This window comes from Gambusia affinis, linkage group LG17, assembly GCF_019740435.1.
Source record: "Gambusia affinis linkage group LG17, SWU_Gaff_1.0, whole genome shotgun sequence".
Lineage (NCBI taxonomy): Eukaryota > Metazoa > Chordata > Actinopteri > Cyprinodontiformes > Poeciliidae > Gambusia > Gambusia affinis.
This window is the reverse complement of record NC_057884.1, coordinates 3,666,345-3,689,311: the sequence shown is the minus strand read 5'-3', so window position 1 is coordinate 3,689,311 and position 22,967 is coordinate 3,666,345. Positions and strand designations below refer to the sequence as shown.

Genomic DNA, 22,967 nt, shown 5'->3' with positions numbered 1-22,967 from the left:
ATGACTGACCCCTAGAGTCAGGACCCCAGACCCGATTCCTATTCTGCAAATCTATTTCAAACCAGTTTAAGCGTTTCATTTTTTATTTTTGTTAAAGTATAGAAGTTGCCAAAAAAATAAATGAATAAAAATAACAGCAAAATTTGACTGAAATTCATAAAAAAGCTGAGTGATTTAAGTTTTGGCTTTCATTGTTCTCTTCTTAATTTAATTCATATGACATTTTGACGTAAGACTAATTCACTAGTTCTAGAGAAAATATAAAGATTTTAAATGAACGCAGCCATTCTGTACTTTGTAGCGTTTTGTTTAAGTTGTTTATATTAAGCATTAAGATGATCCAATATGTAATATAGGACAGCAAATGTTCTCAAAAATGAAACATTTATAAAGGAAACTTAAGAAAATATACTTTTGTAAATTGAGCCTTAAAGTATTCACACCCATGGATTTTTTTTTCTCCTCCTGCTTGTTGAATTTTGTGTCCTTCACATGGTAGAAGATTCCTCCAGGATGTTATGTGGCAGACCAAAACAAAGAAGTGAATGGTAGAGCACTGGCAGGACAACAATGCAGGAGTTTAAAAACTTTTTGAAATTTGTTTAAAAAAAATATCTGACTAACCTTAAAATCAAAAGTAACCAATGACATTTAAGGCTACTCAATGAACCTATGATTGAGTAGAAGCATACAGTAGAATTTTATTAAAATACACTGAAATTCCTGACAAAAAAAAGAAAAAAACAAAACAGAATATGAATACTTTCAGAGAACATTCCAACAAATGACAATAAAATAGAAAAGCTAAAATCTTGTGATCATTAGTAATTCCTAGATTTTTATTTGATACGAGCTAAATCTAGTGGCGGCATTAGAAAAAAAAATTAAACAAGATAGAAGTAAACCAAGCTTTTATTGAAGATGCATGTACACGCAATGTTGAAATTTTGTATGTCAGTAGTGCAACTCGTGCAATGAAGAGGAAGAAAAGAGAAACAGTTTAAGGGTTTTAACTACTAGAACAATCTAGTAGCATTCAAACAAAACAAAAAAAAATTACTCGGCCTCTTATATACATACACACACACACACACACACACACACACACACACACACACACAACACCCCAGGAGTCAAAACATGAGGTGCTGGCTTACAAGGTGCACATTCAAGTTTAAACACAGAAGCAGTTCCTTCCCCAGGTGTCCAAAGAGCAGGAAGATTTCCCGACTGTACAAATAATACAAAGCATTTTCTGAACGTGACGCCAGTCAGGAGAGGAGGCAGACTGAATGGAGCTGTGTCTAATCCAGAGGGTCAGGATGCATTCCTCCATTAAAATAAAAACAAAAAAACAAACACATCCTGGCTTTTTATTCTTCAGTTTCAGTAAAGCTCATGCACCCAGAAGGTGTGTTCTGTCCTGTTTAGTGCAGATGATGTAGAATACAATACAAAACCCAGGAGGTTTTGTATTGTATTCTACAAATAATATAATAGGCGCACGAGTCCACAGAAATGGGATTAGATGTGAACCGGACTCTAAGGATGGGTTTGGGAAGCGGAAATATGTGCAACGAAAAGAGAAGCTTCAGATATTGTGACGCTGTGATAGGGCCATTGTAGATGGGAAAAAAAGAGGAGTACATTTCTGCCAAAAATAAAAAGCATTTTGAGATTGATCTTTCAAGGGAAAACCCCTAGAAAATTCTGAATTTCAAAAGTTGCAATTTTTCGACTTTTGTTGAGCTTCCAAAGTCGAAAATTTGACTCGAAACTCAAATATAAGGACTTTCTACACAGAAAAACTCTGAAAATCTACAATTCTCACAAAAATGTTGAGATTTTCAGAAATTGTCTATAAGAAACAAGCCCCCAGTTTTGTTTTGTTTTTTTGGTGGAAATGTATTTATTTTCCTCCCGCCATAATAGTCCTAATACGGCATCATAAAATCCAGTTAAACATCACTGAGAAACGGTAAATTAAAAATCTGGTCAGGCATTTCACATACACTTTATTTTGAAAAACAGATAAACCCCTGAGCTGTTTATTTGTAAAAAGCAAAACGATGTTTGTAATGACTGCGTCTTTTCATATTTTTAAGAGTCCCTTGGCTGAGTATTGTTTAGTTATTTCCTCACCTTTGCTTCAAAGAGCGTTGCAAACTATTTGGAACAGCAAATAAAGCAATATAAATTCCATTTAACAACTGATTAGTGGTAGTGTAGCGATAGATGTTAAGTAACTTATTTGTCAAAGAATAGGAAACTGCTTTCTGGGCCCCAGATATTATTACTGTTATCTTTTAATAAATGAATGGCAAACAAAATGCAGGGGAAGAAATGCCTTTTGAAAAAGTTACATGTATACCACTTGACACTAAATGATATATATATATATAGATCTGAAACCATTTATTTCACTTCTTTATGCTGCTTACAAAATGAAGGATGAAACTGAATCCAACTAAATACTCACTGAACTTCCTGTTTCAATAACAACCCTTTGATTTTCTTCCTTTGCTAAAGGAGAAAAAAAAAACTAACACAAGGTTCATGTAAATACTAACGCTCTCCTTCCTAGCGCAGTATGGATGTGTTCGACAGAATGTGTTTCTTCTAGGAAAAAGTTACAAATTCCAAAATAAAACTAATCTACAAAGCTTGCTGAAGTAGTTGAGACGTGTTTGCAGAAAAACAAATTGGTCTACGTGAAATGCAAGCTGACCCTCACCATAATGTAGTTTTGGTCTTTGTGTGATTGTGAGGATTATGGCAGGAAAGAAATTTGTCCCAAATGAGATGACCTGAATCAAACGCCAAATAGCATCCCTCTGCTGCTTTCAGGGGTTTTTGTTAATTACCCAGACGGTGGCGGTTGAACATCAGACGGCCGTAGAAACGAGTCCTCTCATTTCAGAAGTATAGTGGTTTGGTTTCATTCATCTTTAGCCTGGACCCGGGAAGTTTGGGTATTTTTTTGCTGCGTGCCCAATTTGAACAGAACAAACTTGAGTTTTCACGCCGTGTCTGGAGCGGATCACTAACCTCACTCTGAATATCAGAGTACAACACAACGGCGTCGACGGGTTGGGAGAACGACTGACCGCTGTTTTACGTCCCAACGGTCGGCACAGCCGGCCTCCGGACTTCAGGCCCTCAGGGGACAATGGTGGAGGAGTGAGAGGAGCAGCCCTGAAGCATGCAGCGCACCGAGACACGGCCGGAGCCAGAGGCCTCCTGAGTGGACCGTAGAGTCAGGGCGGAGTCTGGGCTCAAACCGGCTCATTATGTGTTGAGGACATGAGTAAGACTTTGAGGGTGGAGCAGCTGCCTCTTCTGCTGCTCCTGCACAGCCAGCTGCTGGCTCTGATCTGAGGTCGAGAGCTTGTTGATCAACGGAGACACGCAGTTCGCTGGAATGATCAACCCTAAGAGAGGAGGAGGAATTACTACTTATTAATATAACTGATTAATCACAATCAATCAATTCTTAACATGTCCAATGAATCGCAATTGATTCTTAATATAACCGATTAATTGGTTACAAAAATGGTCAATTAATAGCGATTTATCAATTCTTAAAATATCTGATTAATCTCTTATTCAAATGATTGATTAATCATAATGAATAATAAAATAATTTAGTAATTTATTCATCTTTAACTGGAATACATAGACTCTTAAAAAAAAAACCACCATTGATTGAAAGAACATATACAGAGCAGTAATTAAGCCAAAACTGTACAAAAATATAAATTTTGTATTTAAAAAGAAAAAAAACCAAAACCTTCCTTGTCTGTAAAAATGTTGAACCCAAAACTCAAGTGGCACTTTTAGCCTCACCTCCTCATTTAAATTCTGTAAAGCACATATGTCAGAGTCAAGGCCCGCGGGCCACATCCGGCCCGCGAGAAGATTTTCTACGGCCCCTGGGATGATCTTGATTTATTATTAGAACCGGCCCGCAGCAAGCCGGCACCCCTTCTGAAAAAATGCGAGATGCACCCCCCCCCCCCCCCGTTTGATCCTCACAACGCACGCATCCCCCCCCCCCCCCGTTCGATCCTCACAACACGCGCATCCCGGTCCGCAGGAAATTCTGAAGGCTTGGGCCGCTGCACTAGACCAAATACGTCATTTAAAGAAATCTCAATGAACATTTGATCAGTCCGGCCCTCGGCTTGTAGCTAAATTTTTTATTTGGCCCTCCGTCCATTTGACTTTGACACCCCTGCTGTAAAGAGTTATTAATTGGTTAATTAATAAAATAAAACACTACACTGTATTGTTTAAAGCAGTGAACTTTTCACAGGGTGACATTTGCAGTATTTTTTTTTTTTAAACAAAGCGCACACCAGAATGGCTGCCGTTTAAATGAAATATTTATTTTCTTATTTAAAAAGGAACAGAAGAATTTATGTCTAATATTGTATAAAATAAAGTTATGTGGTTAAGTGTAAAATCTGCACGTGTCCGTTTTTCTTTTATGCGATTAATCGGTGAATCGTCAGAATAATCGATGACTAAAATAATCGTTAGTTGCAGCTCAAAAATATTTGTCAATGAAAAACGTGCGTTTCTGGGGAGAAAGGAAATTTTTCTGAGTCTTTCCCAATTGAAATTGGGAAAGCAGGTCAGCTTACCGACTATCCTCTGGCCGTCCTCGGTGCGCAGGCGGACAATCTGCACCTTCACGTTGCTTCCGCTGACTGGAGAAAGAACTTCTTCCAGTTCGTTCCACACGCTGAGCACAGAGCCACACAGAACGTAGTACGTCCTGCAGCGCAGCCCGATTTCACACAGCAGGCCAACTGAGGCTTTCTTGCAGTTGCCACGCCTAAAGGCAGATTCAAACAGCAGATTAAGGAAGCTGTTTCCGAACTTGCGAGTTTGAGACACCACTAGTGCTCATTTGGTGCAAGGTAAGTGTGTAAAGTGTACACACCAGTACGCATGAGAGCATATTTTTGCTGATGACTGGTATTGCTCAGTCCAGTGCTGCTTGGCATCTTCTGACAGAACCTAATAGAAGACGCAAATAAAAAATAAAAAACTGTTATCAGGATTCATAAAATATTTAATGCTTCCATAATTTCAAACAGAAGCCAAACCTTCTTAAACTTCTTTTTGATGTCAGCGTATGTTTCCAGCTTGACTTGTCTGCCGGTGTTTGGCCTGTACACCAGGAACAGCCTCTTCTTAGTGTTCACTTCCTTCACCAGGATGGCCGTTTTTCTGTTATTTCTCATCTGAAATTCAATCATGCACAGAAAAAGAAGGGAATAATGCAATCCTGGCTTAGCAATATCATCCACAAATACGGAGAAATAAAAGGTACCGTCTTTGGGAGAAAATCTGGATTACATTATCAATGGACTTGAGTTAAATTGTTGATTTTTTTTAGTCATATCACGCCGTTGCTATAAATCTTATTCACCCAGTTGCCTTAAAGAGCTATAAGAGACTGAGGGTTGGGTGTCTTGCCCAAGGGCACCGTGATATTAATTAAGAAGGCTGGAATCTAACTCAATCTAATCTTCCCACCGAGCAACAGCTGAACTAAATGTGAGAAAACAACAACAACAAAAAAGAACAATAAATGTGTCAAGCAAACAATAATAAAAAAAACCTAAAAGAATACCTCAGAAAAGTTGAAGTGACTCCAAAAATTGTCTTAATTGATAAGAACAGAATTTTAGACTAGACAACGCTCATGTTTATCATTTACTTACGTTAAAAAGTCCATAAAGCCAACTTCTACATTCGAGCACAAACAGAGTGTAATCAAGGATAAAAATGTTTATAAATAAAAAACAGTCAATAGTTATGAAAATCTCCAGAGATCCTGCAAGATTTCAAAAGCTCAATAGTTGAATCTAAGCAAATCAATTTATTCTTCATAAAAAAAACCCAAAAAACTAATTGTTTCATAATATAAGTATTAAAAAACCCCAGCAAATTTTCTTTTATCATTCTCTATGTGAATTCTCATTTACAGTATTATTTACTCTAATTTCAAGGACCTTTAACACAGACTGTCTATTTACCAAACACACACTGTTGCTGCTGAGTGAGGTACAGGATTAGCTCTTCTCTGTCAGTATGCTCCGCCCCTCTTGCTGATCTCAAATTAAAGCGTGTGAGATGCTGAAAAGCTGCTACGGTTTAATCGAAAGGTCCCTTTTATTTGTGTTCTGTACATAGTGTTCAAAACCAAAGACAAAACATATAAGTAGACGGCTAAGAGAGGGGAACTTTGACGAATGGTTGGTTAGATGACAGTCTAGATGGAGTTTAAAAGTTAGAAAACATTAAAATAAGAAGTGAGTCGAAGAGGACGGTGAAATAACAGTCAGCAAAAGTATATATAGAACGCTGATGTAAAAAAAACAAAAAAACAAACACCTGAAACAGTGAGTTCCTTTATATTGAGGTTAAAACCCCACCTGTTCTGACAGAATGGCTGATAGATATCTCCTAAGAATTTTGCTGACTGCAGCATTGAAGTGTATAACTATCAGATGGCTGAAAGCATCACCTCCAACATATAACATATGGATTCAGAAAGTTTGGGACATTTATTTGATGGAAAAAATCACATATTCCTTAAGGCTCAAAGAAGCTACTGTTAATACGAGATGGAAGTCTATTACACCGCTATTAATCCAATGATGTAATTGGTGAATCAGCCTCCTGCACTTGTTTGCTCTGCTGGACCAATCTAAAATGCCATGGCACCCAAGACTATGTGGACCACTTTATCTCTAGGAGGATCTAACTGTATGCTTGTATTATTTTTATTTGCGGTTTTTGTGTGTTGTTTTTGTTTAGATGTTTTGTATTCATTCTCACACCTGTTAAGAATACTTATTATCTCACCTTCCGATGCCACGTTTAATGTAACTGGTAAATGTCAAGATGAGTCGGAAGTTTGTATTCATGTTTGTATGTTATTTAAAAAAAAGAAATAAATAAAGTTAAAAAAAAACAACAACAAAAAAAACACCTGTTTTGAGCTGCTTCGGAACCATAATAAATGATCACTTACCAATATTTTGAGGTGTATGGATGATGGCAACCATAACAATGTAATGGTTGTTCCTAGTTTTCTTAACTGTTCACTGTATGTCTTTTATGACTTTGTATTTTTGTGATGTACAGCACTTTGAACTGATTGATAAAACAGGTGGAGTTGGCACGGTGAAGGCTTCAAAACTTTGACAATTTCTAGATAAATTATCTATCTTTTTTTTTTCATTTTAACAAGACAATGTAGGCTTTTAAATATTTCTGTAATCTTTAAAACATCTACAGTTAAAAAAAAATAAAAAAAATAGAAAGACTTGATAAATGTGTCCCAAATGCAGTCAAAATAGTTTGGTAATACAGAAAAACTCATCTTCAAATCTTCCCCATGAAACTTCTCAAATAAGATGATTCATATTTTATGGGTTTTTTTTTAAAACTAAGAACCTGTCTCAATTTTCTACCTGGACATAGAAGCCATCGTCTGGGCCGTTCTGCTCTGCCCAGGCGTGTGTCGCTTCTTCCCAAGACATTCCTCTTTCCACGCCGACCTGTGAGGGGAAACATGAACAGAATGTCAGCCAACGTTTCATCTGTGATCTGATTTTTATACCATCAATGCAGGACTTACGGTGTAGAGTTCTACGTGTCCTGACGTAGTGTAGCCTGGCGTCAGAAACTTTCGACAATCCGCCTTCTTCACCTTCTCATCACCCGAGCCGAGATCTAAAATACAATGGTTTATGATCACTCCCCAAATGAGGTCAATTGGGGAGTGATCATCAAGAGAAAACACACTCTACAAATCGAAGCAAAAATCCTCTGATTTGACATTTCTAATGCACTTTCTTGGAGCAGATTTCTCCTAGTTTGAGATAATTTGACCTGGATTAGATGGTCTCATTTTAGAACGTTTTTAGAAGTTTTTTTTTTTTTGTTATTCACCTAGAAAAAAAACTCTAACCTGTTGATATTAGTGTTATTTAATTTGAAATTTTTCTTCTTTGTTTTTATATTAAACAAAGCTGATAAACGCATGCAGTAGGAGTAGGATTGGGGCATTTATCCTATCGTTTCTCATTTACTGCAATCATTTTCTTAAGAACTAAGAATTTTGATTGATGTTTAAAACCCACTCAAAACTATCCGGACTGATAGTTTTATCATTTTTTCCACTGTTTGTTCAATGAAAGTATCAATAAATATATTATGTGACAGGTGTCCTTAAGAACCAAATAACAAATGGGAATGTTTTTCCAAAAACAGCGTTTCGGTTTGTCTATAAACATACAGTTACTTAAAGAAAATAAATTAAAAAGCTGTAATAAATAGTTCTTACCACCTGTATTGTTATTGCAATAAAAAAATATCATGACACAACTTAAATTCTCTGTCCCACAGCAGCATAGGGAACAAACTAGGTTGTTGTTACCAGGGTTACAAAACCATATGACCACTTACCCAGAATGCCCATGTCATATCTGCCATTCTTCTTGGCTTCCTGGATCACTGCTGTCAGAGTGTCAGAGAAATACTGGAACAAGGCATTTTGCTGCTGGACCTCCATGCCCAATATCCGGTTCAGGAATTTCCCTATGTTGTTGTAGTCTGCAATGGAAAGTGTTTGCTTTCATTTTGCTCTTTTTTTGTTGTTGTTGTTTTGGATGAGGGATTTATTTACAATTTCAAAAATCACCTTTGTCCAGTGTAAGCACTCCAGATCTGTCCTCCACATTTATGAGGCCCACGCCTATCAGCCCACTCTGAATCTCTACAGGACAGAGATGATATTATTATTACTCAGTGAGCGAAGGGGGGGCGGGACTAAAGGTTTTTAAAGCCTGAAATCAAGAAAATCCAACTTGTAACTTGTACCTCTGAAGAAATCCCCTTTGAAGTCTGAGGGCGGAGGCACCAGAGGAGCGTCGAGCTTTACTATCGACTTCATCACAATTTCCAGAGCGTTTCTGCCGTACTGCAGTGAAAACATGACGAGTCAGAGCGGCTCAAACAAAGCTTGAAAGACCTCCTCTTACAACACCAGGGTTACCTTGTTGTCAAAGTTGAACCTGCTCAGATCTCTTGTTTCTGTCGCCCGTCGGTCTCCGTGAGTGAGAGCCCCCTGACAGAAACATCAAGTCATGTTGATTTTTGTTTGCACATATTTTAACCACATTTATACAAGTTACAAACCTATGAATGCACCTACCAGGCTTTCCAGTCTTTTGGCAACAATGGATGCAAATCTTTGCTCTCCTGCCAGCTCTGATATGAGAAAAACATACTCTGGAGCTGTGACCTGGTTTGATCTGTGTGTTCGTCCTGCAGTAGAAAAACTCTTTCAGTGAATGTTATGTATGCGTTTTTTTTTAAATTATTATTATCTGAACTATCAGATAATTCTGGTAAAAGAAAGGTTGAAATATGTAATCACCAAACTGCTGTATGGCTCTGTCTGCGCTCCACGGCAGCTCCAGGGTCATGTGGACTCTCCTCCTCTGGTTCTTCACACGCCGGTCGGCCTGCAGGGAAATACCGGAGCTGGCCGCTTCCGAGATGATGGCTATGTTCTGGTGGACAACAAAATGGCCGACATGTTACTTTAAAGAAGAAAAAATATATAAATTTGTGGGTGTAAACTTCAAATAATGTCTTGAATTCATTTTCCCAAATGACACGATGTTCTTCCAGTTGAAACTTTTTTTTTTTGTAACCTTGTGCGTTGAAGTCATTTGCAACTTTGTGTCATCTTGTGAATCATGCACTTCTGTCAAGGTGTAAAAATGTTTTCCATCCGTTACCAGAACCAATGTGGAGCAAGATGTTTTTTTTACACATAACATTAAGCATCCAGCTCAAATCAGAAAACCAATCAACCCCAAAATACCAGGAACTGTTGGCCTGGCTTATAAAGAAATGATGCAAAACTTTTGTATCTACAATTATTTAAATTATCGCAGATGCAAAAAATATTCACAGTTTTGCTTTATTGTTGAGCAAACACAAAAGCTGGAAATATTGCTTTTAAATATTTTTGTGGCATCTCCAAATACTTTCAATTTAATGATTTTGGCCCTCATTACAAAAAGATTTAAAATAAAAATAATCAGAGCACTGGTATTTATCTCACAATTTACTGAAGAGTCTTAGTAATTATTAATGTCCAAAACTGTATTAATATTGATTAAAGATAAAGTTCATAGCAGCTGGCATTTAACTGAGCTAGATGACAAGCTAAAAAATAACAATGTTTAAAAAGCCCACATCTGTAGGAACCATCCGTAGGTTCCAGAATGACAACTGCCTTACCTTTTCTCCATCCATGAACCTCTGTTTCTCAGTCAGGTTGAGGATTTCTACAGGGACGTCCAGCTCAGAGCGGGACTCATAGGTGATGCTGCCGTCATCGTTACTGACCACGCGACCTTTACGACCGGTCATCTGAAGCGGAGAACAATTACATCGCCTTACAAACAACAGCTCAGTTAAAGCAGCAGAACCAAAGCAGTGTGCGGCTCTAAAAGGCCGTTACCTCCGCCACGTTTTCCGGCCCTCCCAGCTCGTCGATCAGCTCGTCCAGGGTGTTGGGAGGCAGATCTTCTGCCAACCCCTCCAGTTGTTCCAGCAGCTGTTTCTTCATTTTCTGGGCAAGTTCCACCGAGTCCTGACTCGTTAGGCAGCTTTCCTGGCTCTCTGTCTTAACTTGAAACGAATTCAGGGAAACGTTTATTTCCACAAGACTTTTTCGCAGGATTAAGACTTTGCTGTATACGAGGCAACGTGCTCACCAGTAGCAGGAGTGATGGGGGCGTTCACTGAGGCGGTGAAACCGGGCCTGGTGGAGCCCAGCCCCGAGGCTAACAAGGCACTTTGAATCGAGTCCGGATCAATACTCTTCCTCCTTTTCTTCTTCTCCTTCTTCCCTTTCTTCGGCTCCTTTCTGATTAGCCAAGGATCTGAAAAAAATGGGGTGGCAAACATAGTTAATCTCAAGGTTTCATCAACTCAAATTTAAGACTTTATATGGCCATTATGAAAGGAATTTAAGACCCGTCTCATGACACATGTAAAAAAGAAAAAATAATCATAAATAAATAGTATGGGCTGACAGAAGAAGTAAGTCAATGCCGAAGACAATCATCGTACAGATGTTCTTAAACTCTTCCTGAACTCACCGTCCTCCTCGTCTTCATCAGACTCGTCTCTGAATGGATTGAAATCGTCGTCTTCGTCTCCTGAGCTGACAGACTTGAAGCTGTCGTCGCTGTCCTTCCCAGACTCTCTGTCCGATTCCTCGGACTCGCTCTCCTCTGAACTCGTACCGGACAGGCCCCCATGCTTGCGAGGCTTCTTTTTAGGCTGTTTTTTGGCCTCTGAACCTGGAGCGACAGTGAACGATAGTCGTGTTAGACACAGCTGTAATTTCCAAACAAGCAGCTTGTTGGTTTGCAGACTAATTGGCAAATAATAATAATTATAAATTACATTTTTATAATGCTCAAAGATGATTAATAGACACTTAGAATACAATCGGTACACAAAAAAGACAAAGGTGTACCTCAAGGCTCTGTTTTAGGGCATATTTTGCTCATAATTTACATTACTGTGCTATGTAATAATCTGTAAACTGTTTTTACACAGATGATTATGTTATTTACTCCTCATTCAATTGCTCAGTTATCTAAATTTCAACAGGCTGTGTTTGGTGAAGGGCAGGTCTTGAGCAGGTCATCGTCTTGAGCAACAACTTGATTTCAAATGATGAAAAATCTAAAAGAATGCTTTTTTTCTTCAAATATTCCCGTTCCCTCTTAGACTACCCCTGTAGTACAAACTGCCCACGGTAAAGTTTGAGAGGCTCACCAGTTACAAGTACCTGAGATTATTATTACTATTGATGAGCTTTCTTGTAAACTTCACGTGAAACCTTTAATCTCCAAATTAAGATTGAAGCTTGGCTTTTACTACAGAAACAAATCATGGTTCTCCCTCTGATCACAGAGTTACTTTCTTGCCTATGCTTGATTATTACTACTGCGATTTACTGTCAAATTGTTAGCATTTTTCAATATCCACTTTTGTCATTCCTATGTATCTGTATGCACTGCCGTCTTTCTTGGCCAGACCAAGTCGTGGACTCAAAAGTCTAACCGCTTGTCAAAGAGATCACAATGGATATTTATCTGGTTAAATAAAGGTTTTATAATAAAAACAAATATATAAAAACAAATTCTCATGCATCCTATTCTTGGACTTATTTCATTATAATTGTGCTACCTTTCCTCTTCTTTCCCTTTTGTTCCAGCTGTGCTGCATTCTCAGCAGGAGAGGGAGTTTTTTTTGCAGAGAGGTCGATGCCTAGCAGGCTGTAAAGCTTCTGTCTGTCTGGAGCTGGGAAGTGCTTCTCTATGAGGGACTGCAGCACACCTCTGCAATAACAACAATCGTAATTAAAAAAAAGTCACGGTACTGAAGCCACAAGATTACATTGACATTTTTCTCAGAAAGTTTTCCTTTGTCCTCACTTTGCTGTTGACACAAAGTCGTTGAGCTCTCCTCCTCCCTCCTCCAAGGCCTCCAGTGTTCTCGCCTCACCAGTGGACTGCAGACCGATCACCACACACTGCAGAGAAAACAACAGCTCACATGTTTAAACACAGAGGATAACAATTCATTTTTAATGAAAACCAGTGAATTTCTCCTATTTCCTTTAACAAAAAAAAAAAAAACTGTCGAGGCTGCATGTTCCCCAGGTGATTTTACCTTTCCGTTCTGAACTTCCTCTCTGGCTAACTGGACCACCCGGCGGACTTTGGAGGCAATGCAGAGATACTTGAAGAACCTCTGATGGGCGGACCAGAACTGACCCCACATGGACTTCTTCATGCGCTGCTCTGCTTCCATGAGGTTGGCAGCCTGTTGGAACTTCTCACGTGCGCTAACCCACTGTGGTGGACGGAGAGAAGGATTCAGTTTGTGCACCTTTGTTGGATGCAGCAAATTAACGCAAACCGCTCCAAATTAGAGACTCAAACAATCGGCTTAGTTAATTGTAGATTAATGATTAGTTAATTGTAGATTAAATAAAATTAGTTCCAATCGAAGGGTGAGTTCTTATTTGGATTTTTGTACTGTTGGTTTGCAGTACAAACCCACTAAGTTGTCCCACACTTAGTGGGACAAAAATCCAAACAAATAAGCGTTTGTACTCAAGAGTCTAAATGCTTATTTGGCATTTTAAGCTTAGGGGCCTGAATATCCAGCACAAATAAATGATTAGGCATAAAGGTTCCTTCCCTGGAGGACTGGAACCAGATTTTTGTTCATTTAAGTTAAGCTATGTTAAGAATTAACAATTAAAACAAATATTCTAAATGTACAGTAAAGGTATTTTTTGCATTCCTAAATCATTGCTGGAGATATTTGGCTGAAATGTGTTTTGTTATGACTTGTTGGATACAGTAAATTCTATGTAATCACACAAGTTCAGTAGAGTGAAACAAAAATTATTTCAAAGCTTTACTTTTGAAAACTGATTTCATAATAATTTTTTGTGACCAACAACTTTTTCTGTGAAAATTGCCATATTTCCAAGATGACAAAAAATACACATTGAAATGCACTAATATTCAATTTAACAGTCTGTGATTTAACATGATTCTTTTACTCATAAAACCATCTCTTTTATGCAGCTAAAAAGTTACTTACCCATAAAGGGGAGCTAACAAAGATCAAGTTAAGGACAAATGTATTTAAAAAAAAAAAGAAAGAGAGAAAGACCTGTTGCTACATTGTGAAAAAAAAAGACTAAGGGCACTGAAAAGTCATTTTATAAAGAAACTATGAATGTTGTAACTTTATAGACCAAAAATGTTACAAGAAATTCATCAGAAACTCTGACATCAGTTTTCTTCCCCTCTAGCCTGAGAGGAAAACATTTGTTTAAAAATCATGATTATATCTCTGAAGAAAATAAGGATCAAATTCTATTCCACTCTCACAAAAACTTGAGATATTAATTTTAGAATTATATATGAAGTTTACTCTGTAATGACTTTCCGCAAAAGAAATTCAAAAATATCAATTCCTGTGCGTTTTGTGACTGCGATTGTAAGACAATACATTTTTATTCAGTAGCAACCTCCTTAATGTTTTTGGAAAGATTTTCAAAAGTAGATATTACACAAGAAATCGATTCCATCTAAGTTTTAATATAAGAAAATTTGGTCTAACGGGATGAAAAGTTAAATTGTCATATTAACAATTTAATGGAGGTGATTTTTTCCCCCAACAATCAAAAACGTTGCAACATCACAAAAGCCCAATCTAGATACCAATATGGTAATATCTTAACTTAAGATTTGAAATTTGTCTTGCATTTGCAACATTTTGTTTTACTTTCCTCACAGTTAGTTTGTGACTATTTTTTATTTCTTCTTTTTTCTGCTCATTTTGTCATATCAAACTGTTTTTATTACTAATGTGTGCCTTGTCATGCTGTTTTCTCTGAATTTTCTACAAAGATGGGGAAAAAAAACCAAAATGTTGCCATAAATAACTTAAGTTTCACTTAAATGATGCTTATTAGCTGCAAGATGAACATCAACCTCTCAGTAAAAAAACAAAACAAAAAACCTTACCTATTTGCTATGAAAGTGAGGATGTGATGATAGAAAAGCGGAGGAGATAACAGAAAAATGATCACATCATGGGAAAGATGATGATGCCAGTAGGCACGGCTGATGGTCGTCATGAGTTAATGCACTTCATGGAGTCACGTTTTAGCTGTCCTTCACGAGCAACTAGACATGTTACTTCTGCATGAATATCTCCGTTTCACACATTTTTTTAAATCTTTTATTTTTCTATTCAGCAACCAGATTCTTGTGTTACATTATTAAGCTTATACTATACACCTTTATAAATTATGAGAGAGCCATATTTTTCTGTTTATTTTGTCAGTATTTGATACAGCTGACAAAATTATGTTAAAAATTTTTAGTTTTTTTTTAATTCAACGTATTATGAACAATTTAGGCCTTTGTGATCTGGAAAGGCAGTCAATCTTCTTGATAGAAGAGAAAACCGAGGTTATCACGAAAATGGACGCTTCTCAATTAATTGTTAGTCGACTGATTAGATCAATCAACTCTAGATTAACTCATTCATTGATAACTTCCATCCCTAATTTAAATTTTACTTACCAGCCTCACAGACTTGTTGTACATGTTGATGTACTGCTGAGTTAGAGGGACTTCTTCAATCTTGAAAGTCACGCCTGTAAAACTTAACTGTCTGGCTATGTACATCCCTCTGAGTTTCATGTCCATAGCAACTATTTCCATGGCACCAACACCTCTGGAAATAAAGAAACAAAGTGCAGGTTTAGGGGATTAGCAAACCTTTTAAATAGAAAACATTTTTAAATAAATGCTACCATAAAAATAATATTTTAAAAAACAAACTCCTACCTGCGTTCAACTGCTTGGATAAAGTTGCCAAACTCTCTGAACGGTGTTTTATGGCCCCATATTCCCAGCCGGTTCATGTACGCCATGTTTCGTGGCTCAGAGGCTCCTGGATGATGCATGGAAATGAAGAATGACGTGTCAGTATTTAATTTCTGCAGAAATTCACGAGTTTGGTTGGCAAACCATTTGATTCTGTCCACTAACCGGTAGCGCTAGCATACACAACCCGAGCTTTGGGAAGTTTGTTCTGCAGCTCCAAAACGGCGAGGCCAGTCTTAGTCGGCTTGGAGGAGCCGATGGGACAAACGTTTTTAGCTTTGTGACATTCATCAAAGACAATCTGTAGACAACCTGTTAAAGAAACTCACACCTATTTTTTTTTAAATGTTGATTTAAATAGACCAATTATTCACATGTATAGACACACTTTTTTAAATCCGTATATTCAAATGCAGTACTGAATGTGAGGAAGGATACAACTCCATCAAAGTCTTCCCCACACCAGTGGAGAAGTTGTTGAAATCTGGTCTTGTACTTCCCTCCTGACTGGCTCTCTCCTATCAAAGATGAGTAGGTGGCGAAGATCACCCCTTTCTTCACACTCCCATTGTGTTTGGAGGAGATTTTGCCGTATTTAAACTAAAAATGATAAAACTTTTAGTCTTTTTTTTTTTTTTTTTATAAAATAAAAGTCAGCATTTCAAATTGCTACTGTTTAGAGCAGAGTGTCAAACTCCAGTCCTCAAGGGCCGCTGTCCTGCAACTTTTAGATGTGCCTTTGCTGCACCACACCTGAATAGAATAATTAGGTCATTAGCAAGACTCTGGAGAACTGATCTAAACTAGGAGGAGGTAATTAAACCAGTGTTTTGTACCTGTGGCACATCTAAAAACTGCAGGACAGCGACCCTGGAGGACTGGAGTTTGACACCTGTGGTTTAGGGTAGAAATTTTCAATCCTACCTTGTTTAGTGAATGGACCTGGATATTCTTGGCACCAATGTCCCTCAAATCCCTTTCAGCGTCATACTTCAAATCATTAGAGACACTAAACCTAAACAGAAGACACAATGTATGTTTAGGAAAGAAAATACACAAAATCATTAGTTTTAAAATACTTTTTTTTATTTTTATTTTGTCAGGACAGCACGCAGTCCTGACAAAATTTGAATTCAAATAAATAAAAAAAACACTTTATTGACCCCCCCAAAGAGAAATTAATTAAAATAGAAATCTTTCAGGTTATTTACCAAAGTGATCTCTTTCTGCCCAGAAGGTAGTTCTCATAAATGATCCCTGCAATAGTCCGGCCTTTCCCCACACCGGCTCCGTCTCCAATCAAATAGGCAGCTCGGTCGCAGTTGGGTAGGAATGTCTCATGTTGCTGTAGCACAATTAGAAAACAAGTGAGCAAATGAAAAAATTAGGAAGTGGTAATTTTTCAGAATAGCAACAGCCATTAGGAAGGGGATGATTTATGTAGTAATTCTTATGAATGATTGCGCAGTTTTATAAACTTGTTACATTTGTGTTGGGCGACTTTTCAGGAAGCGATTGATTATTAGTCACACATGAAATTAGGGCTGCAACTAAATCAATTGTTCTGGAGATTAATCGGATGCAAAAACTTTCACATTCTGCAGATTTTTCATTGAATTATGACGCATGTCTCACATGTATGACTTAAAAGTCGGATAAAATGTGACATGATCGCTCTGACTGAAAGGTTTAGAAAACAATCCGATTTAGTAGCACATTTGGACAGATTGGAATGTTTTTTTGAGTCAAAATATCAGAATCGGGCCGTCCAGACTGCAGTGAAAAAGTCAGATATAAGTCGCATACGGGGGAGGAAAACAAAAAGAAGAAGCCAAATTTGAGTCCCATTTGCCTGCTGTGTGAAATCAAAGCTCTCTCCAACATCTGTGCAATCTAAAAGTTGCACAGATGTTGGAGAGAGCTTCAACTGATTCAATATGCCTCATTGTCTATGATCCTTACTGATCTAGTCTTTTGATCAAAATGTGATCAAAAGAGTAGATTGTCTCTGAGACAACAACGTCATAAGACCTATAAAATACAGGCTGGATCCAATGTCAGCAGTAACAGTCTCAGTAATGTATATGTTGAGACTGTTTGAGGAAATTTAGAATATGGAAGCAGCTGTTGCTTTACATACTGTAAAACATTTTTTTAACCATCAATCAGGAGACATAAATTCTCTTATGTGATCTGGCTGATGTAATGGACCCCGTTTACCTGAGCAGCATATGTGATAGCCTCTAGCTGCAGTGCTGACAAGCAGCCCCGATCAATGACTTCCTCTGGGATGGACAGTCTGTACCAAACATCTGGAGGGCTGACGCTGGACAGAGAGCTGGTCTCCACCACAGGATCCGGATGCCTCAGGCCGATCTTTACTGCGTGGACAAACATGACAAGGTTTTTTTTTTATTCAACAATGTTTCAGCTCTGTGGAAAAAAGGGACCATCTCATCTTTGTAAGATGATGAATCCTAATTTGAACATTTTTTATTCTTACATTTCATAGGCATGTACTCTGCATATGTCTCTGCGTGACCCAGCTCTTCTTCTTCTTCCTCCTCATGTTCATCCTCTTCTTTTAGGCCTGCAGCTTTCTGCACACACACACACACACACTTAAATACAAAAATCACTCTTGCTGAACTATTGAAGCACTTATTAAAACTTACCAGAGCATTTGAAAAGTTTTGCATTTTAATGTCATCTTTAATCCAGATCCTGGTAGCATCTTTGCCGAACACTTCTTTCTTGATTCCATTGTTTGCGTCACCTGAAACACACAGAAAATACCTGAATATTACAACTGGATCAGTGAATCAGGGTAGATTTTTATCCCTGTTATTTAATGATTCCGGTCATTTATTATACGGCTTGAAATAAATGAGTCATCGAATTATAGATTTTAGAAAGTTTTGTCAACTTTTAACAATAACAATTACAATTTAAGACCCAAAAATTGCAACTTGAACCCAGAGACTACTTCCCCCCCTCCCCGATTCAAACAAATTACCTGCGCCTGTTGCTGTAGCCGTTGCCACAGGTGGAGCAATGTCAGGTGGAGGTTTAAGTTTCATCAGCTCCATCAAACTGTTGCCCTTTAAAATGGTGGTTTTCACTTTGTTGGGCCGAAGAAGGTCTTTCAGCTGAATCTGCTTGGACACAAAAACAAAGAAAAACCTTATAAGCAACTTATTCAAAAATAAAAATAGATACTGACAACAAAAGCAGCATGTTGAAAACACACCTGATCTTTGTTAGAAGGCACTAGCGTGGACACTGAAGGAGGAACGCTTGAGGGTGGGGGTGTTGCTGAAGCACGCAGTCCTGAACTGGCGACATGGACCACCTTGGTGACTGTGATGGTATGTTTGATTGGATTGGAGACTGACTGCTTGGTAGCAGTGGCCCCTAGTGACGGCAACTGATTCAGTTGATTTAAGACAAATGTGGTTGTTGATGGCTGAGGTTTATGCTGCTTGGAAACAAAAAAAAAACAGCAGAGAGAATTATTTGTTATTTTTTTAGTGATTTGACTACCACAGAACTTTGGAATAAACAGCCGTGGAGTTTACAAATAAAACTACACAAAACCACAACAGAAAAATATTGTGATGTTTGAGTCACAGACACCTTTTGTCAAACAAAGTGTCTATGTAGTTTTTACAGCAACAGTACGCAAGGATAAACAAATCTGTAGATAGTTAAAAATCAAAACAGACAAATATTGTAAGAATCATAACAAAACAATTATGTCAATATGACACTCAGATACTGGGAAAAACTACAGCTTTTGTCAGTTGTTTGATAATATAAAATATAAAAGTCACTTTATGACTTCATGCTGAACTTTTTACATAGAACTCTGCTATGTAAAATTAACAATTCAGCTTTGTAGACTTAACCGATTGCTACTGTAATTCAGCTGCAATTTCAATCACTGTATATTAATTTACATATTTCTTTGCAGGGTTAATTACTTGACATCAGTCATTTTCAAAGGAAAACTCTGGTAACCACTGCTGTCAGAGTTTTCCTGTAAAAACCCTTCCTTTTTCTACAGTGAGGATTAAATGAGGAACTCAGCTTACTCTGATTGTAACAACTGGGACTGCAGTTTGAGGCTCAGATCGAACAACTTCCACAGATTCTGCTCCCACACCAACATCCAGAGCGCTGATGGAAATGGACTGAAAGCAGATCAGAGGTTAGAAATGCCGTTGCAGAAATACCAGGAAACCAGCGTCTTTTTTTATAATAAACTGAGGGTCATCTCACTTGCTGGGCTGTAGAAGGCTGCATAACATCCTGAGAATCCACATCTAAGAGCCCGAGATCATTTGGGCAAATTCCACTCTCACTTAAAGCAGCGAGGAGCAAATCCTGTCCAGGATCCATCTGCAAATTAAAGTAGAACCTTAAAACAACTCTGACTTTTTCATTATCTAGAATAAAAACAAACAATAAAGAAAGAAAATCCATAGAAATGAAAAATGTAACATTTCCAATGATTGATCAGAAATATATAACGGATGCACGAAATCAACAAGCGATCTGAATCAACCAAATTTCCCTTGACTGGCTCTGTTTGCCGCTAAAGGTCAAACACTGAAGAAATATGCAACATGTCACAGTTCTCAGTTTTCAGTGTATGAACATAACCAGAAAGAAAATATCTGATGCACATTGTGTTTAGTAAAAATCAAGAGGAAGGTCAAAGACATGAGGTGTGATCTATTAGTGGGAACAAACTACTAGATTCAAACCACAACCAGCAAAGAACCTGCAGGACATTATGTCTATAAAAAACTGCAATATTACCAACAATCAATGTTATAAAAATAGACTAAGTAGGGTGGAATATAATCTTTGATATGATTGCAACACTGTCAGCATTTATTATAATACACCTTGCAGAATCTTAAAGCACTGGGTTCACTTTTACTGTAAAACATATGTTCAAAATAAACAAAAAATAACCTGCTAATATCTACAACATTAGTAATGGAACCAAATTAGCATAAAATAAAAACTAAAATGTAATAATTAAATGTGTATTATTTATGGAACAATTCAATAATTGACTAATTGTTGAATATAGTCAAATGAATGCATTTTATGATTAAAGACATAAAATGCACACATATTTTTGAATTATTTATAGTGAACACCACAGACCCACATGTGTAACATGTGGTATCAAACAGGCAATAAATTAAATACAAAGTTATAATTATATCCAGACATAGGAGCAAAAAGCATTTAAAACACACAGGTTAAAGCTATGGTGCACAATTAATTACATGTGTATTTACAGTGTGTAAGATTAATAACCTGACTTTCTTAAAGCAACCAGATCTCAGGCTGAAAATGAAGTGTTTAAGATGTAAACGCAGCCACTAGAATAGTTAAAATGTCCTGATCGGGATACAGTAAAGATATTTATAATCACAGTAATGTCTCATTGGTCTGAGCCACGAGTTGTTTCAAAGTGACCCAAAACAAAACACGTGTTTGCAATGCCCTGCCTACAACTTCCTGCACTCACCGACTCAACGTAGAATCTCCTTAACGCCTATTCTGCATGTACACTGCCATACTGCAGTTTAAAACAATATATTCATGTACTCTGGGGACTAATGATGCGTTTTAAGGACACAACTTGACATAATCTTGCGAACATTTCCCTTTCACTTTGTATTACCAGCTAAACTGGCCTGGGGAGAGTAGGGTGACTTAGCTTTCCTATGCTAGCTTCCTTCCTATCCAGAAGCTAAATAAACATCCGCGATGCATTCATTCATTTTCACATCGATAAAACAGGCAACAGGGGGTCTAACTACCTGCCAGTAAAATAAGCGTACATGATGCTTGGCATTGCGCGGCGAAATGTTGACAGAGATCACACAATTGCAGCTAAATGTTATCGACAGTGACTACCGATACAGCTCCACATGTTAGAAACCATATATTCTCCCGTTTCTCACGATATATTTAATCATTAGCAAACATTAGCATACTTGATGCAAGCTTACGTTGTAACAGAACAGCTCCTAAAGTTTACAGGTAGCTAGTTAAAGCGGCGCCGCTGAAGTTAATCAGTTGTTGATAAATGACGTTAGCAAAAATGAACAGTCAGACTGTTAAAAAGATAAACTTACTCAGTGGTCAGTCTTGTCCTTCGTAACCTGCTTCAGGAAAGCTAAGAGTGGAGGCTAAAGCAGCAAGCCGACGGCCCCTGTTGTTCTAGCGTTATTAACGGTTCTCGCACGCGCACTATGCCTCAGTTAATGTTGCTTGCTAACGTTAGCAACCAGGATACGGAGACTAAAAGCCTGGAAACAAACCATGGTTAATCACTTGAATGTAAAAATATGACAACAACTACGACTTTGTCTTAAATTAACGTGTAGGTGAAAGAAACAGCAAATTCTCACGCTGAGACACACTTACGTTACTTTAATACGGGAGCTGCGGTTCACGGTCGGCAGCTCTCTGCAGCTCGGGTGCTTGTTTGTCCTCTCTGCTCGAGCTCACGCCATCTTTTTATCAAACGCTCCGTCGCATGCTGGTCACGTGACGTGCAGGCCAACGGCTGCTGTTTTCAGGGCAAAAGTGCTCGACGGAGGTCGTTGAAAACGGGTGTTAGAGCGGCCGCGGGGCGTCCCTCGACGACAACACACCGATAAAAGCATGGAACGTCGCATATCTGAAACAGTGAAACAATCGAAAAACATAGCAGAGTCAGCGAGCTAATACCACGTCACGTGACCCTGACAGGTCCCGATAGGAAGTGACGACGATGGATGCTTCTTCTTCGTTCTCTTCCTTTTTCGTTCCTTCCTTTTTTGATTTGCTGAATGTTAGGTTGCTATTATATATGTATTGACCTATATATATATATTGACCTATATAAAAAAGATAGGTTCAAAATATAGTGAATGACTGACTAAGTTCAAAGTTCATTGGTCAGTGTCATGTTTACAGTGATTTTATGAGTGAGAGATTCCACCTTCTACAGTTAAGCTTTCAAGATCTGTGGAGTGTTTTTTTTTCATTCTGTAGCACAGTTGAAAAAGGTCAAATTATATTTTGTGCCCTTTGCCCCCCAAACCATAAGTTTGGAAAAGAATGTGTGGTGAGTTTTCCCACTGACTTCAAAACAAAATTAAAAATATTTTACAAAGATTGAATTGCTATTATTGTACGGATTTATGAAATCACTACCAATGAACTTCAAGTCATGACAGAGGAATATACACATATACATGCTAATGTAACAAAAAATAAATAACAATCAATCCTAAAAGATTTACAATTATATTATTTGTGTCATACTAGTACATTTCCAACATAATATACCACACAATGTAGAATATGTGAAATCAATTGTTTAATTAAACAAGGAAATAGTTTTGTGCTCTT

General features: G+C 37.8%; 1 protein-coding gene across 4 annotated transcripts; it reads right to left on the bottom strand.

Moving 5' to 3' along the window:
* Positions 1–894: 894 nt before the first annotated feature.
* On the bottom strand, positions 895–22,322 carry sbno1 (strawberry notch homolog 1 (Drosophila)). 4 transcript variants are annotated; one of them, XM_044096698.1, is made up of 34 exons: positions 21,996–22,322; positions 21,704–21,877; positions 19,821–19,940; positions 19,634–19,732; positions 18,790–19,020; positions 18,556–18,694; positions 18,215–18,315; positions 18,043–18,139; positions 17,760–17,920; positions 16,751–16,884; positions 16,464–16,554; positions 15,978–16,139; positions 15,705–15,840; positions 15,501–15,606; positions 15,234–15,387; positions 12,793–12,975; positions 12,555–12,652; positions 12,307–12,458; positions 11,205–11,408; positions 10,818–10,985; positions 10,562–10,731; positions 10,339–10,470; positions 9,464–9,599; positions 9,239–9,351; positions 9,080–9,151; positions 8,905–9,004; positions 8,726–8,800; positions 8,491–8,637; positions 7,661–7,755; positions 7,494–7,580; positions 5,115–5,252; positions 4,949–5,025; positions 4,647–4,840; positions 895–3,431 (listed from the first exon to the last, which is right to left on the bottom strand). In XM_044096698.1, exons 3-34 carry the CDS (start codon positions 19,938–19,940, stop codon positions 3,289–3,291), a joined length of 4,215 nt encoding a protein of 1,404 aa, XP_043952633.1. In that variant the 5' UTR covers positions 21,704–21,877; positions 21,996–22,322; the 3' UTR covers positions 895–3,288. The 4 variants fall into 4 exon arrangements, with proteins under 4 accessions (XP_043952633.1, XP_043952635.1, XP_043952634.1 ...); XM_044096700.1 differs by having other exon boundaries at positions 18,790–19,017; XM_044096699.1 differs by lacking the exon at positions 21,704–21,877.
* Between the last annotated feature and the right edge of the window lie 645 nt (positions 22,323–22,967).